The sequence below is a fragment of the Cladophialophora psammophila genome (genome assembly GCF_000585535.1).
Source record: "Cladophialophora psammophila CBS 110553 chromosome Unknown aczJe-supercont1.7, whole genome shotgun sequence".
NCBI classification, from domain to species: Eukaryota; Fungi; Ascomycota; class Eurotiomycetes; order Chaetothyriales; family Herpotrichiellaceae; genus Cladophialophora; species Cladophialophora psammophila.
In genome coordinates this window covers 128707-143130 of record NW_006912928.1, presented here as the reverse complement: position 1 = coordinate 143130, position 14424 = coordinate 128707, and the positions used below count along the sequence as shown (strand labels likewise).

Here is a 14424-nt window from a genome sequence, read left to right as displayed (position 1 = left end):
CAAACAATATTGCTCTGTGCATGCAAGGGATCATTGACGGATGAGCAGCAGGCCGCGCCATCAGAGAATTGACGGGAGCTACGATTTCACACCAGTAAACGATGCCAACTATTAGTCGAGTGCACAGTACTGAGCACGAGGTACTCGGTAAAGAGTGCTCGTCGCTGTCAACGCTGTTGGGCGGCTACGTTTAGGCCCCCGTGCACTGCCTTCCCCCCTAAACACTGTCAATCTCCCCCTCCAACCTTCCAAGACACCAACCGCTCGGCGTTCAGCTGCAATCTCACTGCAGATCAGGCTCGCCAGTAGTACCCAGTAACCACTCGAAGCTCGCACAGCCGCAACACACTCGCATCCAACTCATGTCGCATTCCTGCCTCTGCATGCATATTAAGAGGTACTGCCAGTATCGCAGCATCTCCTGACCACACTCGCACTCCCTCGAGAAAACCACCACCGCCACCATCAACCCCCGCAATCTGTGTCAATTCCACTCTTGAACCCATCACCATTACCACAACCTCCCCCCTCCTGCTGCAAGGCTGCCACCCACAATGCCAATTAGAGACTTGCTCAAGAAGAAGGAGAAGATCGATAGTGATGTCGCACTCCAACCTCCTCCCCTGCCTCAGGCAACTCCGTTCACATTTGTCCGGACCGACACACATACTGAAGAATACATCAATCCTCCTGGATTTGACGACGATCGAGAGCTCGCTACCCCGATCGAACCCAAGAGTCCTTCTCCTTCGAGACGCTCGTTTGGCCGCTTTCGAAAGAGCCAGAGTCCCGGTGCGGCGGAGCTGTCCTCTCCAGAGAAAGAAAAGAAGGAGCATCGACGGCTGTCTGAGCGGCTACATCTCAATAGAGATCGTTCTGCTAGCACCAGCTCGGTCAATCTCCCTGCTGACCTCCCTGAAATCGCTGATGCATATACCGAATCTGGGGATCGCCAAGAGACAGAAGCGAAGTGGGAAGAGCGTGCTACCATTTTGGCCAGCAAAAGTCCCGCCATGTCCGCCCAATCTTTGCCTGGCGATATGGACACTCTCAACTTGGGCCTGCCCGGGCAACCTCCGTCCAGGCCTCGAAGTATCAACGACCCAGAGAGCGACATTGACATCCAGAAAGCTATTCAGCTTCACGAGTCTGGCGACCTCAAGGAGGCAACCGAGATGTTCCGCCAACTCGCAGAGTATGGGAATGTCTTATCCCAGGTCCTCTACGGGCTGTCTCTTCGGCATGGCTGGGGCTGCGAGCCAGATCCTGCAAAAGCAGTCACCTATCTGTCGGCTGCAGCATCCAACTCTGCCACCATTGAATCCGATGCCCTGAAAGCTGGAATGAAAAAGGGAGGCGCCGCCAAAGGAGAGCTTGTGCTTGCAATCTTCGAACTGGCAAACTGCTTCAGACACGGCTGGGGGGTTCCGGTTGACAAAGTTGCAGCGAGGCAATATTATGAGACGGCGGCAAATCTAGGAGATACGGACGCCATGAATGAAGCCGCCTGGTGCTACCTCGAAGGATTTGGAGGCAAAAAGGACAAGGTGAGTTTCCGCGCCTTCTTTCATCCTGTGAGCTTTGCTTGGGAATCCAAACATCACATGTGGCCTTGTATACGTCCATCTCCCGACCAGCAAATACCCCTTTGTTCCTCTTGACACGTGATGGACAGCAGCAGCAGGCGGCCAGCTGAGCCTCATGCCCCGAAGGGGCCTGACTGAGATTCGAGTGTAACACAGTCTGACCCATATCGGGAGTGGCACTACGTGGAATGGGCCCTTTGACACGAACTTGGGCGTCCTGCGGCCCCCAAATACGCGAATTACCCAAATACAGCACCTTCTCAGTGGCAGCTTCACTTTGGGCAGCAATGCAGAAGCCCCTCCACCACTCAGCGGCCAGCCTGAAGCCTCTTGATCCCCGTACCTTGCATTAGTCTCGAGTCATGTTGAACTCCGCGAATCACCAACATGTTTCTCTCGGAGAATTAAATGGCTACTGACACATGGGGCTTGCGACATAGTTTAAAGCGGCGCAACTTCTAAGATTGGCCGAAAAGAACGGTGCAAAGACGCTGGGAAATTCCTGGTAAGTCATGGTCTCATGTCATTTTGTCCCAGAACTGCCTATCACCCGACCACCTCTTCCCTCACCTGGCCCTTAATCACATTTGCTCTGAGTATTTTCACACGAATCGGGTCGAAAATCGGGCGGTGTCCTTGACCTCGATGCCAAGACAAGTCTGATTGGCCTTAAAACTTGGAGACACTTATGCGACCTGTGCGGCGACCCGGCCTCCTCCACCAACCCTGAGAACTGGTTCGTGCCGGACGCTTCAAACCTCGAGGGCGAGGTGGCTGGGCCGCAGTCCTCGATGAGGCGCAAGAAACCAAGGCATTGAACCGGCCGGCTTGACCTCACTGAGAACTGTGAATGTCTCATTAGTGACTCGGAAAAAGAGTGGTGATGCGTGACTATGTGCTGACGTCTTGGTGTTTGTGATTATCAGGATTTGGAAGGAGAAATATGATCCACCAAAATGAGACCGCGGCCTTCACCGTCCACAGTAGCATGCCGAAGTCACCTTGACGACGGCCTAATGATCTCTCGGGCCAAAAACCAGGAAACTCTACCATATGACTCAAAGCGAGACAAGGGAGCCGATGAGCCCGACAACAGATAAGCAAAACCGAACAATGAGCTTACCTACGACTGGGGCCCTTCGGGCCTATCTGCCCTATTCTTGCGGCCTTTGCGCACGGCCTACCCAGGCAACCCAGATTGGGCGACATTTCTCCAGAGCTCTGCTATTCCCACTTGTTGATATCTACTTTCAGAAAGGGTTCAACCCGTGAAAAGACCAGGCGCAAGGGCGGACCGCGGCAACGCCACGGCCCATCCCTGGAATCTTGATCACGTTGGTCAGCAGTTGCGGAGGTGGATGAGGCCGTGCCTGCATGACGCAGGGGACTTCGAGGGAACTGTGTCTTCTCGTCCCTTACTCCTGGGTTGAACCATCTGATCACGACTGTTGGTTTTGGCCGCGCGGTTCAGAATACGAAAGGTCCCATCAATATTGCCTCTCCTTGGTCAGACAGTGGACCATTGACGTTAATGACGGCTATCACCGAAGGGTGGTGCCCGTCGACTTGGTTAAACCTGGGTGGTCAAGCTCGAAGCGAGCGAACTCGCTGAAACAAGGGACTTGAAAGCAAGGCAAAGCACATGCCCGTGACAGCCTGTCCACACTGATGGCTGTCCGACAGACTCGGGCCCTGGAACCTTCGAGCCCGTTTGGCCTCCTCGATGCTGATGGACAAATTCCAAGAGCGATGGCCTGATTCTAGGGATACAAAGAAGAATGTTGAAACCGAGAATCGGCATGGATAGAGCTCGGAAGTTGGATCGTTCCCCATTTCAACGATCCTATCTGCTGTGCTCGAGACATTATGCTCCGTGCTATCCTTCAGTCTGTCTTTTTCTTCCCGAGGCATCTTTATACGGTGCTATATGAGAAGGCGTTAATAAAACTGTACGTCGGTTGTTTTGGTCGTAACATCATGGCGGGGCCGCTTGATTTGCCCTGAGTCCCTCCCATCCATGTCTCTGTCCATTGTCCCTATGCTTAGTCCCTGTCCTTTCATTTGCTCTCTTGAAGAGAACCTGGTCCAATAAAACACTTCACCGCCGGGTGACTTCTTGATACCCGGTCTCGCTTCTTCTCGCTGGCCTCCGTCTTCCCGCTCCACCAACTTCCGTGACATGTCATTGTATGTGCATTCCGCCTGTTCATCCAAATTCCAGCCCGAAACAATGAAACGCAGAAAAGAAGAATTTTCATATCATAGGTCGTTAAAGTTCTGGGTCATCATAATCAATCATGTCGTATCCTATCGTATCAACTGATTTCAAATCCTGATCAAAGTGCAGGAGTCCCTAAGTGTGAAGAGATAAGGAAATTGTGCCCTGAAGCATATGAGTCTTTCGCTTTCGTATAGGTTGGTTAACCAGACCTATTCGTCTGAGTGGAGAATGTAGCTCAGAAAGGAAAGCAGAACAAAAGGAATTTTCCACCGCTTCCAAAAAAAGCCTGTGATAAAAGGTTGTTGTCGGACCTGAGGTCTTTCTGTGCCGTCAAAAATCCACGAGTCATTGGAAGACAAGCCTTACTCGACTCTGGCAATCATTTCTCGGAAATCTCGTAGGACCTTCTCCGGGACTCGGTCGAGGAGCACGCTCCGTTCTCGGGCTTTCCCGCCTAAGCCGCTCATTTTCTCGAGTCCGTCCCTTTCAGCTTGCATATCTGCAAACAATTGTTGCAGTCGAGTTGGTTTCACTTCGACCACCTCGTCGTCGTCGTCGTCGTCGTCGTCGAAAGCGCAGTCAGGACTACTGATGTGATTGTAGGAGGCAGCAGAAAGGGAGAATGCGGCAGCAGCTTGCTGTTGGCGAGACGGTGTAGCGAGTGACGCATGGAGGTTGCCGAGTGGAGTGTCGGAAGACTGAGGGGTCATCCCAGACACATGGGAAAGTGCGTGGGGGAAGCTGTTGCTGTCCAACGACTGTGCAGGCCGGCTAGGAAGGACCTCATGTGGTACCTCTGGACCGGAAGCAAGAACCGCCTGGAGAACGTTGCCAGCCTCAGCACGATATTCGTCGGATAGGGTGGGCATGCTCGGTGCGACGACCGCAACAGAAGATGCTGCACTTGCTGCTCTCGAACCGGCTTGGGACATGATAAAGGCGCCGGATAACAAGCACATGTAAAACGTCTCCCAGCTAAAAGTAGCATCGACCTTGACACCACACTTCGTGGGTGTGTTTGACTGGGTTGAGGAAGTGGTAGGTCTTGGAGTGGCTTGTCGCTGCAGTGACTCCGGTTCTTCCATCTTCAAGTCTTCGCTGTTGATCAGGGCGAATTCATCATTCCACTGGTCCTCCAGACCGAGATCCTTGAAATTTGAAAAGTCATTGGAGAAGGCATCTGAGGCGTTAACGGAGAAGGCACGAGAATGTTGATTCCGTTCAAGCTCGCCAACGGTTTCCCTCAATATAGTGTTCATCCGTCGAAGCTCGCCGGTCTCCCGAGTCGAGGTCCGAATGAGCTCCTCATTCTGATACTCCAGATCGGCAATGCACTTCTCGAGCCGCTGACGTTCAAGTATCCAGTCCCGTCTTTCACTGTGGAGTTGGTGGAGTTGGTTCTCGTATTGGCCGAGGGCTTCCTCGAGTGCGTTCTTCTGATCGATCAAAAGCTTCTTGTCTGCCTCCAACTTCTCGGCATTTTGCTTCTTGCGCATACGAGAATCGAGTCTGTGGGAAGAGAGTTAGTAGTCAACAACAAGCGAGGAGATTGTGTGATGCTTACGCTGCTTGGCGATTCCGTAGCAAACGTTTCTGCTGTTTGAGCTCCTTTTTCTCGTCCTCATTTGTGGCCTGATTAATCAGGGCATCGATGGTGTTGATATTTCGTTCTGGAGGGATTTCGAATTTGGCATTCTTCTTCCTGATTCCATCGGATCTTAATACCAGCAATGGGGACGCAGGTCTGTATCTGTGTCTCAGAATGTTGCGATTCGTCTCGGCAGCATCTGACGAAGTAGTCGAAGCCCATCCGCCTTGACTCGACTGCGGCGACATGGACACGGCAGAGGCAGGATCTTGTTGCGAGAAACCCGAAAAGGTGACGGGGCCCCCGCTGTATTGAACCTGCTGCTCGAAAGGCTCTTGCACCGGGCCGAAGAAGGGGGTGGGAGTGCTCGCTTCGGACCGCCCAGACATAGTCCACGGTTGGTTTGGCATGAACCCAGGACCGCAGTTTGCAGCGTTCATCTGACTGAAGAATTGGCCGTTTGGGGTTGCCATTGGCATCGAGGGCTGCGAGTAATGGCGGACGGGTCCCATGACCCCTTGGGGCCTCTCCTGCCAGACATGGGCTGATGCAGCGTAATCATCCTCCAACTTTGTGATTGAAGCACGTCGATGGTCGGAGGCATCAGCAGCTGTCATATCGGCGGGGGTGGAGGATTCAAAGACCTTGTCGTCGAGGATGGAGGAGGAATCGTCTTCGGTGAGAGGGGGCTTGACGTCCTCGGGCCACTGAGGCTGCGGATAGGGGAAGTAAGTCTGGGGCGAATATTGCATGGCCATAGGTGCGACAGAGAAGGGAGTTGACGATGATTGTTTCTTGTTGTGCCGATAAACTGGAGGAATGGTCAAGTGGCGGTGAGCGAAAAGGTGGGGAAGGGTTGTTGGTGGGAGGGCTGAGGGCTGTTGGTCTTTTATCTCACAACAGAGAATGAAGTCTTTAGCAGTGCGTGAGATAGCCAGCTGCAAGGAGCATCTTGGTTGAAGAGTCAAAGAGTATGTCAGATGTTCAGAGGTGAGAGGAGAGGAGGGAGATGCAGCGGGTTTAGTACTATGTAGGTATTGCAGGACGGCAAGCATCAACGGTTCTGGTACGATACAGTACCAGCGAGAGAAAAGCGCGGAGGGGCAGGGGATCCAAGATCAGAAACATGGAGCCTGACGAGGAACGGTCAATGCCCCATTCTGCGGTCTCTGGACGGGTCTGGGACGGGGGTGTGTGTGTGAGAGGGCGAGAGGGTGAGAGGTCAGAGGAGGGAGGAGATGGGACTGGACCGAGGCCGAATCCACGAAGAGGGAAGAGGGAAGAGGGAAGAGGACGAGGACGAGGACGAGGACAGCAGAACGGTCCCCAGTCTGACTGAGTGGACGTTGCAAGGGGACCTTTTCTGTTCATCGCAAAAAGCAGCAAGGAGAAGGAGTCGAAGGCATAAACAAGACACGAGGAGAGAGGCGGGCGAGAGCAAGCCAGGGTGCGGATTGGATGCTCTGCGAAATCCCAAGCACTTTTTTCCCGTTTCCTTTTTCTTCCTTGACCTGCCGTTTGGTCTGCTTTGTTTTTTGGGCAGCGATTGACCCCCAGTGCCAGTAGCAGTGGCCGGAATCGCGGTGCGTGCAGCATGCACCAAGTTTGCCTGCTCTCGCGCCACCAGACTGGCTGCGCGCGACTCCGCTCAACGGCCACCTTTTATGCGACCACCTTTTAGGTCGCTTCAGCGTTTTGGCTCTTTGCTTTCTGCTCGGCTTCTCCTGATTAGGCACGAATTGCATCTGTTCCGCCTGGAAATGTGAGCACCCAGTGGTCTCCCTCTTCGCCGAATCGAGACCGCGGGAGTGGCCCTCAACAGTGGTTCTTTGGTGGCTGGCTCCTCGACCCTCGACCACCAGGGCAAGAAGAGCAAGCACGGAGGCCAGAGGTCAGAAGACAAAGGGACGGGACCAGTGACCCAAGAGGAGACGGAATTAGTCTTACCAAGAAACCAAATCGCGTCCTGTTCCGATTGTGACAATGGCAGTGACAATGCTCTCAGGCGTTGGTCCCAGATGTACGCGACAGGAGCTGCTCAGCCGATGGTTTGAATTGGGGGACAAACAAACAAAAGAAGGCGGCAGGGCCCTGGACTTCGCCGGGCTTAACTGTTTGCTCTCTAGGCTCGGTTCGCTTCCCCCCTGGTGGTTCTCGTAGCGATGCATGATGGGCCGTGGGTGATGGGCCATGGGCGCCGCTGCAAAGGAAGCATTCTGCTCGGCCGGCACGGGCCTTGACTCGGGGCTGCACATCACATCACGTTATTACCCTTTCACACTGGGAACATTGTCCTTGTGAATCGCCCTCCTGACCTTTCCTATCCAAACTGCTGTGTGGTGTGCGAAATCGATCTCATCCATCCATCCTGCTCACCTCGCCAACAGAGAAACATCCCTTCTGTCCATCTCTCAGGGCCCATCGGTGTCTGCTTCTGCCACTACTTCCGCTTCCCAACTGCGTCATGGCTGGGTCGTCTGGCCTGCTTCCAACGGACCAAGATGTTGACCGCCCACAGTCCGGTGATCCTCATCTCATGATTTGCTTCTATTGTGTGTGCTCGAAACTGACCGCCCTCGTCCCTGACTCGCGCTAGAAAGAAAAGCTCTCACTGGAGACTCTAGATAGAATGTTTGCGGGTCCGTACCCCTGCATGTTGGACGCTGGATGCTGGACGCCAAATGAAGACGAAGCCCAACTCATATCAGCATGACATGACCCGATACCCAAGTTTCCTTCCTACGTACCCACTCACGTGATGCCCACGGGCAGGCGTTCAAGCTGCCGCGTCAAGCCCACCGCCTTGGAGACCCTCTACGAGAGGAGACGCGCCCGTTGGATTACCAATGTCATCTTGCGCTTCGACCATGCCAGTCGACATGAGTGTTGAGGACGAGGCGAAAGCACGCGCTACCACTGATATGGGTCATGGTCGCCAATCCACAATGGACGTGAGAAGAAACCCTGCTGAGCTCTCTGTCTCCAGGGCTGTCTGACCTCTTTCGAGAGGATTGGCGGGAGTGGAATGGTCATGGCCAATACACACATATCATTTTGTGAGTCATATTAGCACCCATTCGACACCTCCAGCCACGTCGTCGATGGCAGCGCAATATTGACAGGGCTGTGGAAAAGCCACGTTGCTAGCCATCGGCTTTCTGCGACGGCTGCGATGCCAGTACGGAGCAGGTGAGGATTGCCCTCTTTGATGGCGATCTACGTACAGCTCATGGCGCAGTGTCGCTCTGCTTCCCCGTCTACTCCGCTATGCACCTCGCTATGCTGTGAACAGGAACAAATTCATGCCTATCACACAGAGGCTGAGGCGGCTTTGGATTTCCCTGCGTCCCTGTGCGCTGTTCCTTGCTCGAAGGAAATCTCTTGGGAGTGAATTTGGCTATTCGTCATTGGTCGAGCATCCCTCCAGGGTTTCTTTGCTCTGTATTGTGCTCTCTTTCCTCTGCCGAAACCATCCTGCAACTTTGTAGCAATTAATCCATTGATGTCGAAGAGCAAAGAACCCGGTCCACTGAACTATGAAGGATCTTGCGGACAGCCTGCCTCCTTTGAACGCGCCCAGACCTCTCTGATGTCCCACCGTCAGAGTCGCGCAAAGGGGAAGATCGCCAAGCAATAGCAAGGGGGCATGTTCGATAAAGTTGCAATGGTGACCTGAAGATCTATCAAGAAAATATTACATCCGCTGCTACGGGGGAAGAGAGTGATCGACACCTTGCATCCTAAATTCGGCATCCAGAGACACTCCCCTAACCAAAGCGATCAGACGCAGACACAGACGCTCAGCGCCTACAATTTCAGGGCAGCAATGATCGGGCCTCCAATGCCTCCCTGTACGAGGGCAACTCTTTCATATCCGTCCTTCTTCGTGTTCGGGAGGGCAACTCTCGAAATTCCGCCGCTCCACTCTCCAATCTTCATCAATTCCTTGACCACGTTGCGATGAGGGATCTTCTTTGACTTATTTGGGCCAGTGCGAGGCTTAACGGTCTGAAGCATGGGATCATACGTGACTATCAGCACGTCATACACCATATCCGCTTCTGGTGCCTCAGCCGCAAGCCTGAGGTCGTTCCCAACTCGATCAATGCCAAGGGCCCAAGCCATTCCATTTCGTAAATCCATTGCTTTCATGATGACCTGGTTGACATCCTCCTTTGTTGCACCAATTCCGTCAGAGACACCATCAATGACGACTTGCGGTGTGAAGAGACTATTCCTTCCCCATTTAGTTATGTATTGGCGCTGTCGTGAGTCCCATTGTGTCGAGCCGAAGGTGTCTTCCCACCCACTGGACGGATTCCAGTATGTTACATCGTACGTGAGAAGCAGGAGGTTTGGGTTGTTTGTCGCGTCTTGGATGAGCGGGAGAGCCGGTGGGCAGGACGCACACCCCTGAGACTGAAAGAGCTCCACGACCGAGAGGGGCATGATGTCCACGAAGCAAGCCTGGGTATGCGTGTGGCCCTGGTCGAGGGACATCATGCAAGCGAGCGGGGCATTCCTCTTCTTGAAGAGGTTGAAGAAGGAAGACATGATTGAAGTGTTGGATTTAGAACGATGGCTTTCAGTGGTGAGCAGAGGTCAACGGTGAAGTCAGTCAAGATGATTCAAAGCACAGATGTTGATAGATCTGAGAAGGGATTCGCGCAACCTCGACATTTTATAAGTCAACGACCCTCACTCCTCTGCCTGCCACAACTCAAAACACACCAGTCGATACCTTGCCTTCAAGGATCCAATTCCAAAGGATTCAGTAAGAATTTCTGCCCTGCAGACGATACGACCAAGTCCAATTGCCGTTCTCAATCTCACTAGGCTGGGCTGAATCTCGGCCCAGTCGACTGAGCTAGAGTGTCAGTACCTGGATGGATCAGGACAAACCAGGGGCTCGCACTATCCAGACACAGTCTACGACTTGTTGTAATCAGAGGTTCGGCTCGAGAAGAAGTACGTAGGATATGGCCTGGAACACCCAAACAGGCAAGATCCACCCAGGCACTAGGCTTGGTCGGGTTATATTCCTCGATACGCGAGATGAGCCTTGATAGCATGCTGGATAGGAGCGCCAATTACATATGGTTCATGTGTCTGTATATTGGGAGACAGCCTCGCCTATTTAGGAGAGGTTGGCCCCCCAGTTTGCCGACCGCTTTCAGGATGAAATTTGAAGTTCTGGGCTCAGCAGGAAATCAGGCGCGATGTGGCTTTGACCAGGAGCGTCCTGGTTGTACAAATTTCAAAAGTACTCAAAGTGGGGGTATCATCTGTTATTCACAATAGTTATCTCATCCACTACAGATAACAAAAAGGCCCGTCAATACTCCAAAAGGACTCGAGACCACCATCTCCTCGGAAATCATCATAGCCATTGGCATATCGTATATCCTACCTCATTTTATCCCCCCTTGCTTTCCCAGCGCCCATAAGTGCCCAGCTCAGGCTTCAGCTTCGTTCACAAGACCTCCCCTTTCGGGAACGTGTCCGTACAACTTCCCTGCCTGTGGCAGCGGGTGCCTGTCCTTTTCGTCGGGTCCGACAACCATCTCCAAATGACCTGAATATGTTTCCCTCACGGCCACGACCTGCCTCCACGTTTTCGCCGCCGTGACACCAGCACAAGTGTCCTGCAACCTTGCCGAAGGGCTCGAATTCATTGCGAGCGTGATCAACTCTGCCACTGTTGTCCAGGAGGCCACGAGCCCTTCTTTTTTGACGATAACCTTATAGACGAGGAATAGGGAATGGGCTGCGGCAATAGTGACATGAATGAGAAGGACAATTATTCCAAACTGTACGGTCTTGGAGCCTTCCCAGCGATAGCCGTACCCGTAGCGGTCAAAGACAGGATCAATTCGAAGCCAATTGCGGACATCGGTGGCAGTGGAGTTCAAAACGGTGTCTTCACCGCCTTGTGCGGTGCTGACTAGGAACCTGCCGACGAGACTTCCATTGTCGGTTTCGTTGGTCAGGAACATCGAAGCTGAGAAAGGGTAGAGTCCATTGCCGGCAATGCGGGCAAGGCCATCGGTAACGACACCAGCTAGGATGGTTGATATCATCGTGGCACGACTCTGCCGGACCTGGTCACCTGTGAGGTTTGCATTTACACCTGTCTGAGCACTTCCCACAAATGGCGACTTGAAAGCGTTGAGCACTTTGTCCGTGACCCGATCGTCCTGAAACACGGCTTCTTGAAGCATGGCTATGATGGCCGGAGTGTCCCCTGAAACAAAGGAAATGTTCTGATTAATTGCGTTGGCATAGTCCATGTCGATGGTCATGTTCTTAACTGGTTGATCGACCGCGGCATTCTCATGAGGCAGTGTCAGGCAAGAGTTGGACAATTTTCCTCTAACGTTGAATGCAACCTGATCACTGGTCCTTGGTTCATAGAAAACATTGACAGGGACCCATTGGGCATAGATGCTACAGGCATGTATCTCTGTTGCTTGCCTTAGGTGACTGGGGTTGTCCACGTTTGTGTATTCAAAAGGAACTCTAACGGCCGCGCCGATCGCTGGATTTTCGCCTCCCGCTGGCATTTGGACCCAGTCAAACGTCGTATCGTTGAGGGTACCATGGTATGGCAAGATGTAGTCCTGGTTTGGGAGTTGCTTGTCCGGCGTGAAGCTGGGAAAGTTGATATGGGTCCGAGCTTCGACGTCCGAAACATTGTAGAAGTCAAACCCACTGCACATAACTTCAACCCGAGGCGCGTAGATGGCGCCCGCAAGACTGAGCCTAGGCTGTGAGGTAGTGAGAGCGAGACCATGCCAGTTGTTCTGCGCGAACGTCCAATATGCTGTCAGGGCTCCGCTGATAAATGTGTTCAATGACATGCCAGATGCCCTGCCGTCAAAGTCGCTGGCGCAACTCTGCGTCGACAGCACTCGCCGCGTGTCTCCGCGAGCATCAGGAAAGCTGCAATTAGAACCAGCGCTGGAATTGGCAAATAACAGGTTGCCCGCCCAGTTATAGGTGTCTCTGAAGCCGCCTGCCGGACATGCATCTTGTTCGGTCGTTGATAGTGTAGCAGCAACACAGTCGATGCCTGAATTTGCAGCGTTGGTGCTGGCGCCTGTCACATCGCCCGGCCAGAGGACAGTACTCTGATTGAAGACATAGAATGGCAGCACATCGTTGTCGAATGGCTTGTCGACACTGAACCAGTTGAGAGATGGGATGACTGCAATAGCAGAAGACGGGCCGGCTAATGTCGCTAGTATCGTGGCAAGCAGGGAGAGCAGCCAAAACCGCCAGTAGTGCGCCTTGCCAGTCCAGATCGAAGACCAATATCCTTTTGTCCGCAGATAGTCTCCCGAACCGATTGCGAAACTGTTAGCGAGCATTCCCAAGGGCAGTCCATGATTGCCAACTAGGTGCGCCTGGGCAACATGCATGATAATCGTCCCCAATGAAGCGACTAGGATCAATTCATGGAGCTTCGCTGCCAGCTGGAGAGCGTTCATTGCGCCCCCCTGAGTGATTCCCGGTAGGATTTCGACACTTGGATCTAGCAAATCCATCCAGTATCGGTTACGGAAACTCAACTGGACAACAGCTGCCGTGACCGCACTGGCCGCTAAGTGAGGAAGCAACTTGTAAGAATTTGGCCAAAATCCTGTGCGGATTGCTTCTTTGGGCGCCTCGAGTGATCGACCGAATATCGGGGCAGGATGAGGGGTCGATAGATCGGTCAATTCAACTTTCTCATACTCGATAAACCTCTCGTGAGGACTAGACAAACTCTGAACAGTGTAACTCCGCTTCGCGGCCGGAATGATATGATCGAGGGATTGTTGGGAATCAAGCGCAGCTTGTTCTGGAACGATGTTGAAGAGTTTTCCATACAAAGAACGAGAGGCACGGCGACCAGCGCCGACGTGATTCATCTCGAAGAAAGGAGTGGCCTGGTAAAGATTATGCTGACGAACAATCGCACCCTGCAGATCTAAGCAGGAAGGCTCAGGGTATATATATGCTTCTGCCACCACAACGAAGATATGCTTTGGAAGTAAGCCATGAGCGTCTGAGGCAGGGATCGTCGCAAAATAAAGTGGCTATCGGTAACTAGAGCGTGCGCGAGTAACTCATCATACCTGGGAAATCAGTCAGCAAGACGCTCACCTTGTAGAGGATCAGCCCAATGAATGGCCCGTTCTATTGCGACATTGTATGCTGAAAGCGCCACGACGAGCCCCATCCTAGGGGGCCATCAGCCTCACCAGGCGAGAAGCTCTCACGACGCTCTTTACAAATCCATCGGCGTGCCACGAAGTGGGAGAAGAGCGCCAGGACCGCACAGATCGGACGAGACTTGAAACTTAGCGAGCGAACATAGGAGGTCGAGGTAAGCACTAAGGCTTGTGAGGCTGTTTACCGACGTTGACCCACGTTTCAAACTGTGGCCTTGTCCATGGCACCGTCCTCTTGAGAGAATCGCGCCGACCAAAAAAAGCATGAGTCTCTGTCACCAGAAAATGCCAGGGATGATGTACCTAGACGAAGGTAAGGTCAAGAGGCGCGGCGGAATGTTAATTTCTCAATGGTGAAGCTTTCAAGCGGCGCGGAGCGAGACAGAAGTAAGTTGGAGGTTATTTCGTGTACTCCGTTAGGTACTGGGTACATATGTATGACTGATCGATCAAAAGAACCTTAACACCATAATCCATCAGGGGCCCAAAAAAATACTGCGGCTTCTACAATCATCCAAGGTACATACCTCGGGACCTCCACCACCAGCGCGAATCACCATGTCTCGTGGCGCGCTCTCTTGGATCCTTCACTTACTGGATCAGTGCAGGTTTGCCAGCCTGATATGAGACGAATCGCCCTGCTCTTTCGTGTCATCCGTTTCCTTTGAAGCTGACCTGAGGCAGATGGGGGCCGAGTCGAGTTCACCTTATGGACGAATACGGATTGCAGCAAACAATCGCACCAGAGCATCCCTGTTCTCTCTGCCGATTACCGATTATCTGAGTACATACAATGGATTCTGGTTATGTACG

The 14424-nt window shown here is 52.9% G+C and overlaps 4 protein-coding genes across 4 annotated transcripts; 1 reads left to right on the top strand and 3 right to left on the bottom strand.

Annotated features, from left to right (window-relative positions):
* Nucleotides 1-554: 554 nt before the first annotated feature.
* On the top strand, nt 555-1787 carry A1O5_05058 (uncharacterized protein; the record flags this gene model as incomplete). Its single annotated transcript, XM_007745661.1, has 2 exons — nt 555-1547; nt 1743-1787. 2 exons carry the CDS (start codon nt 555-557, stop codon nt 1785-1787), a joined length of 1038 nt encoding a protein of 345 aa, XP_007743851.1.
* Nucleotides 1788-4169: 2382 nt separating this feature from the next.
* On the bottom strand, nt 4170-6153 carry A1O5_05057 (uncharacterized protein; the record flags this gene model as incomplete). The annotated part of the gene is made up of 2 exons (XM_007745660.1): nt 4170-5316; nt 5372-6153. The coding sequence occupies 2 exons, from the start codon at nt 6151-6153 to the stop codon at nt 4170-4172; spliced, it is 1929 nt and encodes a 642-aa protein (XP_007743850.1).
* A 3049-nt stretch (nt 6154-9202) lies between these two features.
* Nucleotides 9203-9949, bottom strand: A1O5_05056 (uncharacterized protein; the record flags this gene model as incomplete). Its single annotated transcript, XM_007745659.1, has 1 exon — nt 9203-9949. One exon carries the CDS (start codon nt 9947-9949, stop codon nt 9203-9205), a length of 747 nt encoding a protein of 248 aa, XP_007743849.1.
* Nucleotides 9950-10851: 902 nt separating this feature from the next.
* Nucleotides 10852-13308, bottom strand: A1O5_05055 (uncharacterized protein; the record flags this gene model as incomplete). The annotated part of the gene is made up of 1 exon (XM_007745658.1): nt 10852-13308. One exon carries the CDS (start codon nt 13306-13308, stop codon nt 10852-10854), a length of 2457 nt encoding a protein of 818 aa, XP_007743848.1.
* Nucleotides 13309-14424: the final 1116 nt, after the last annotated feature.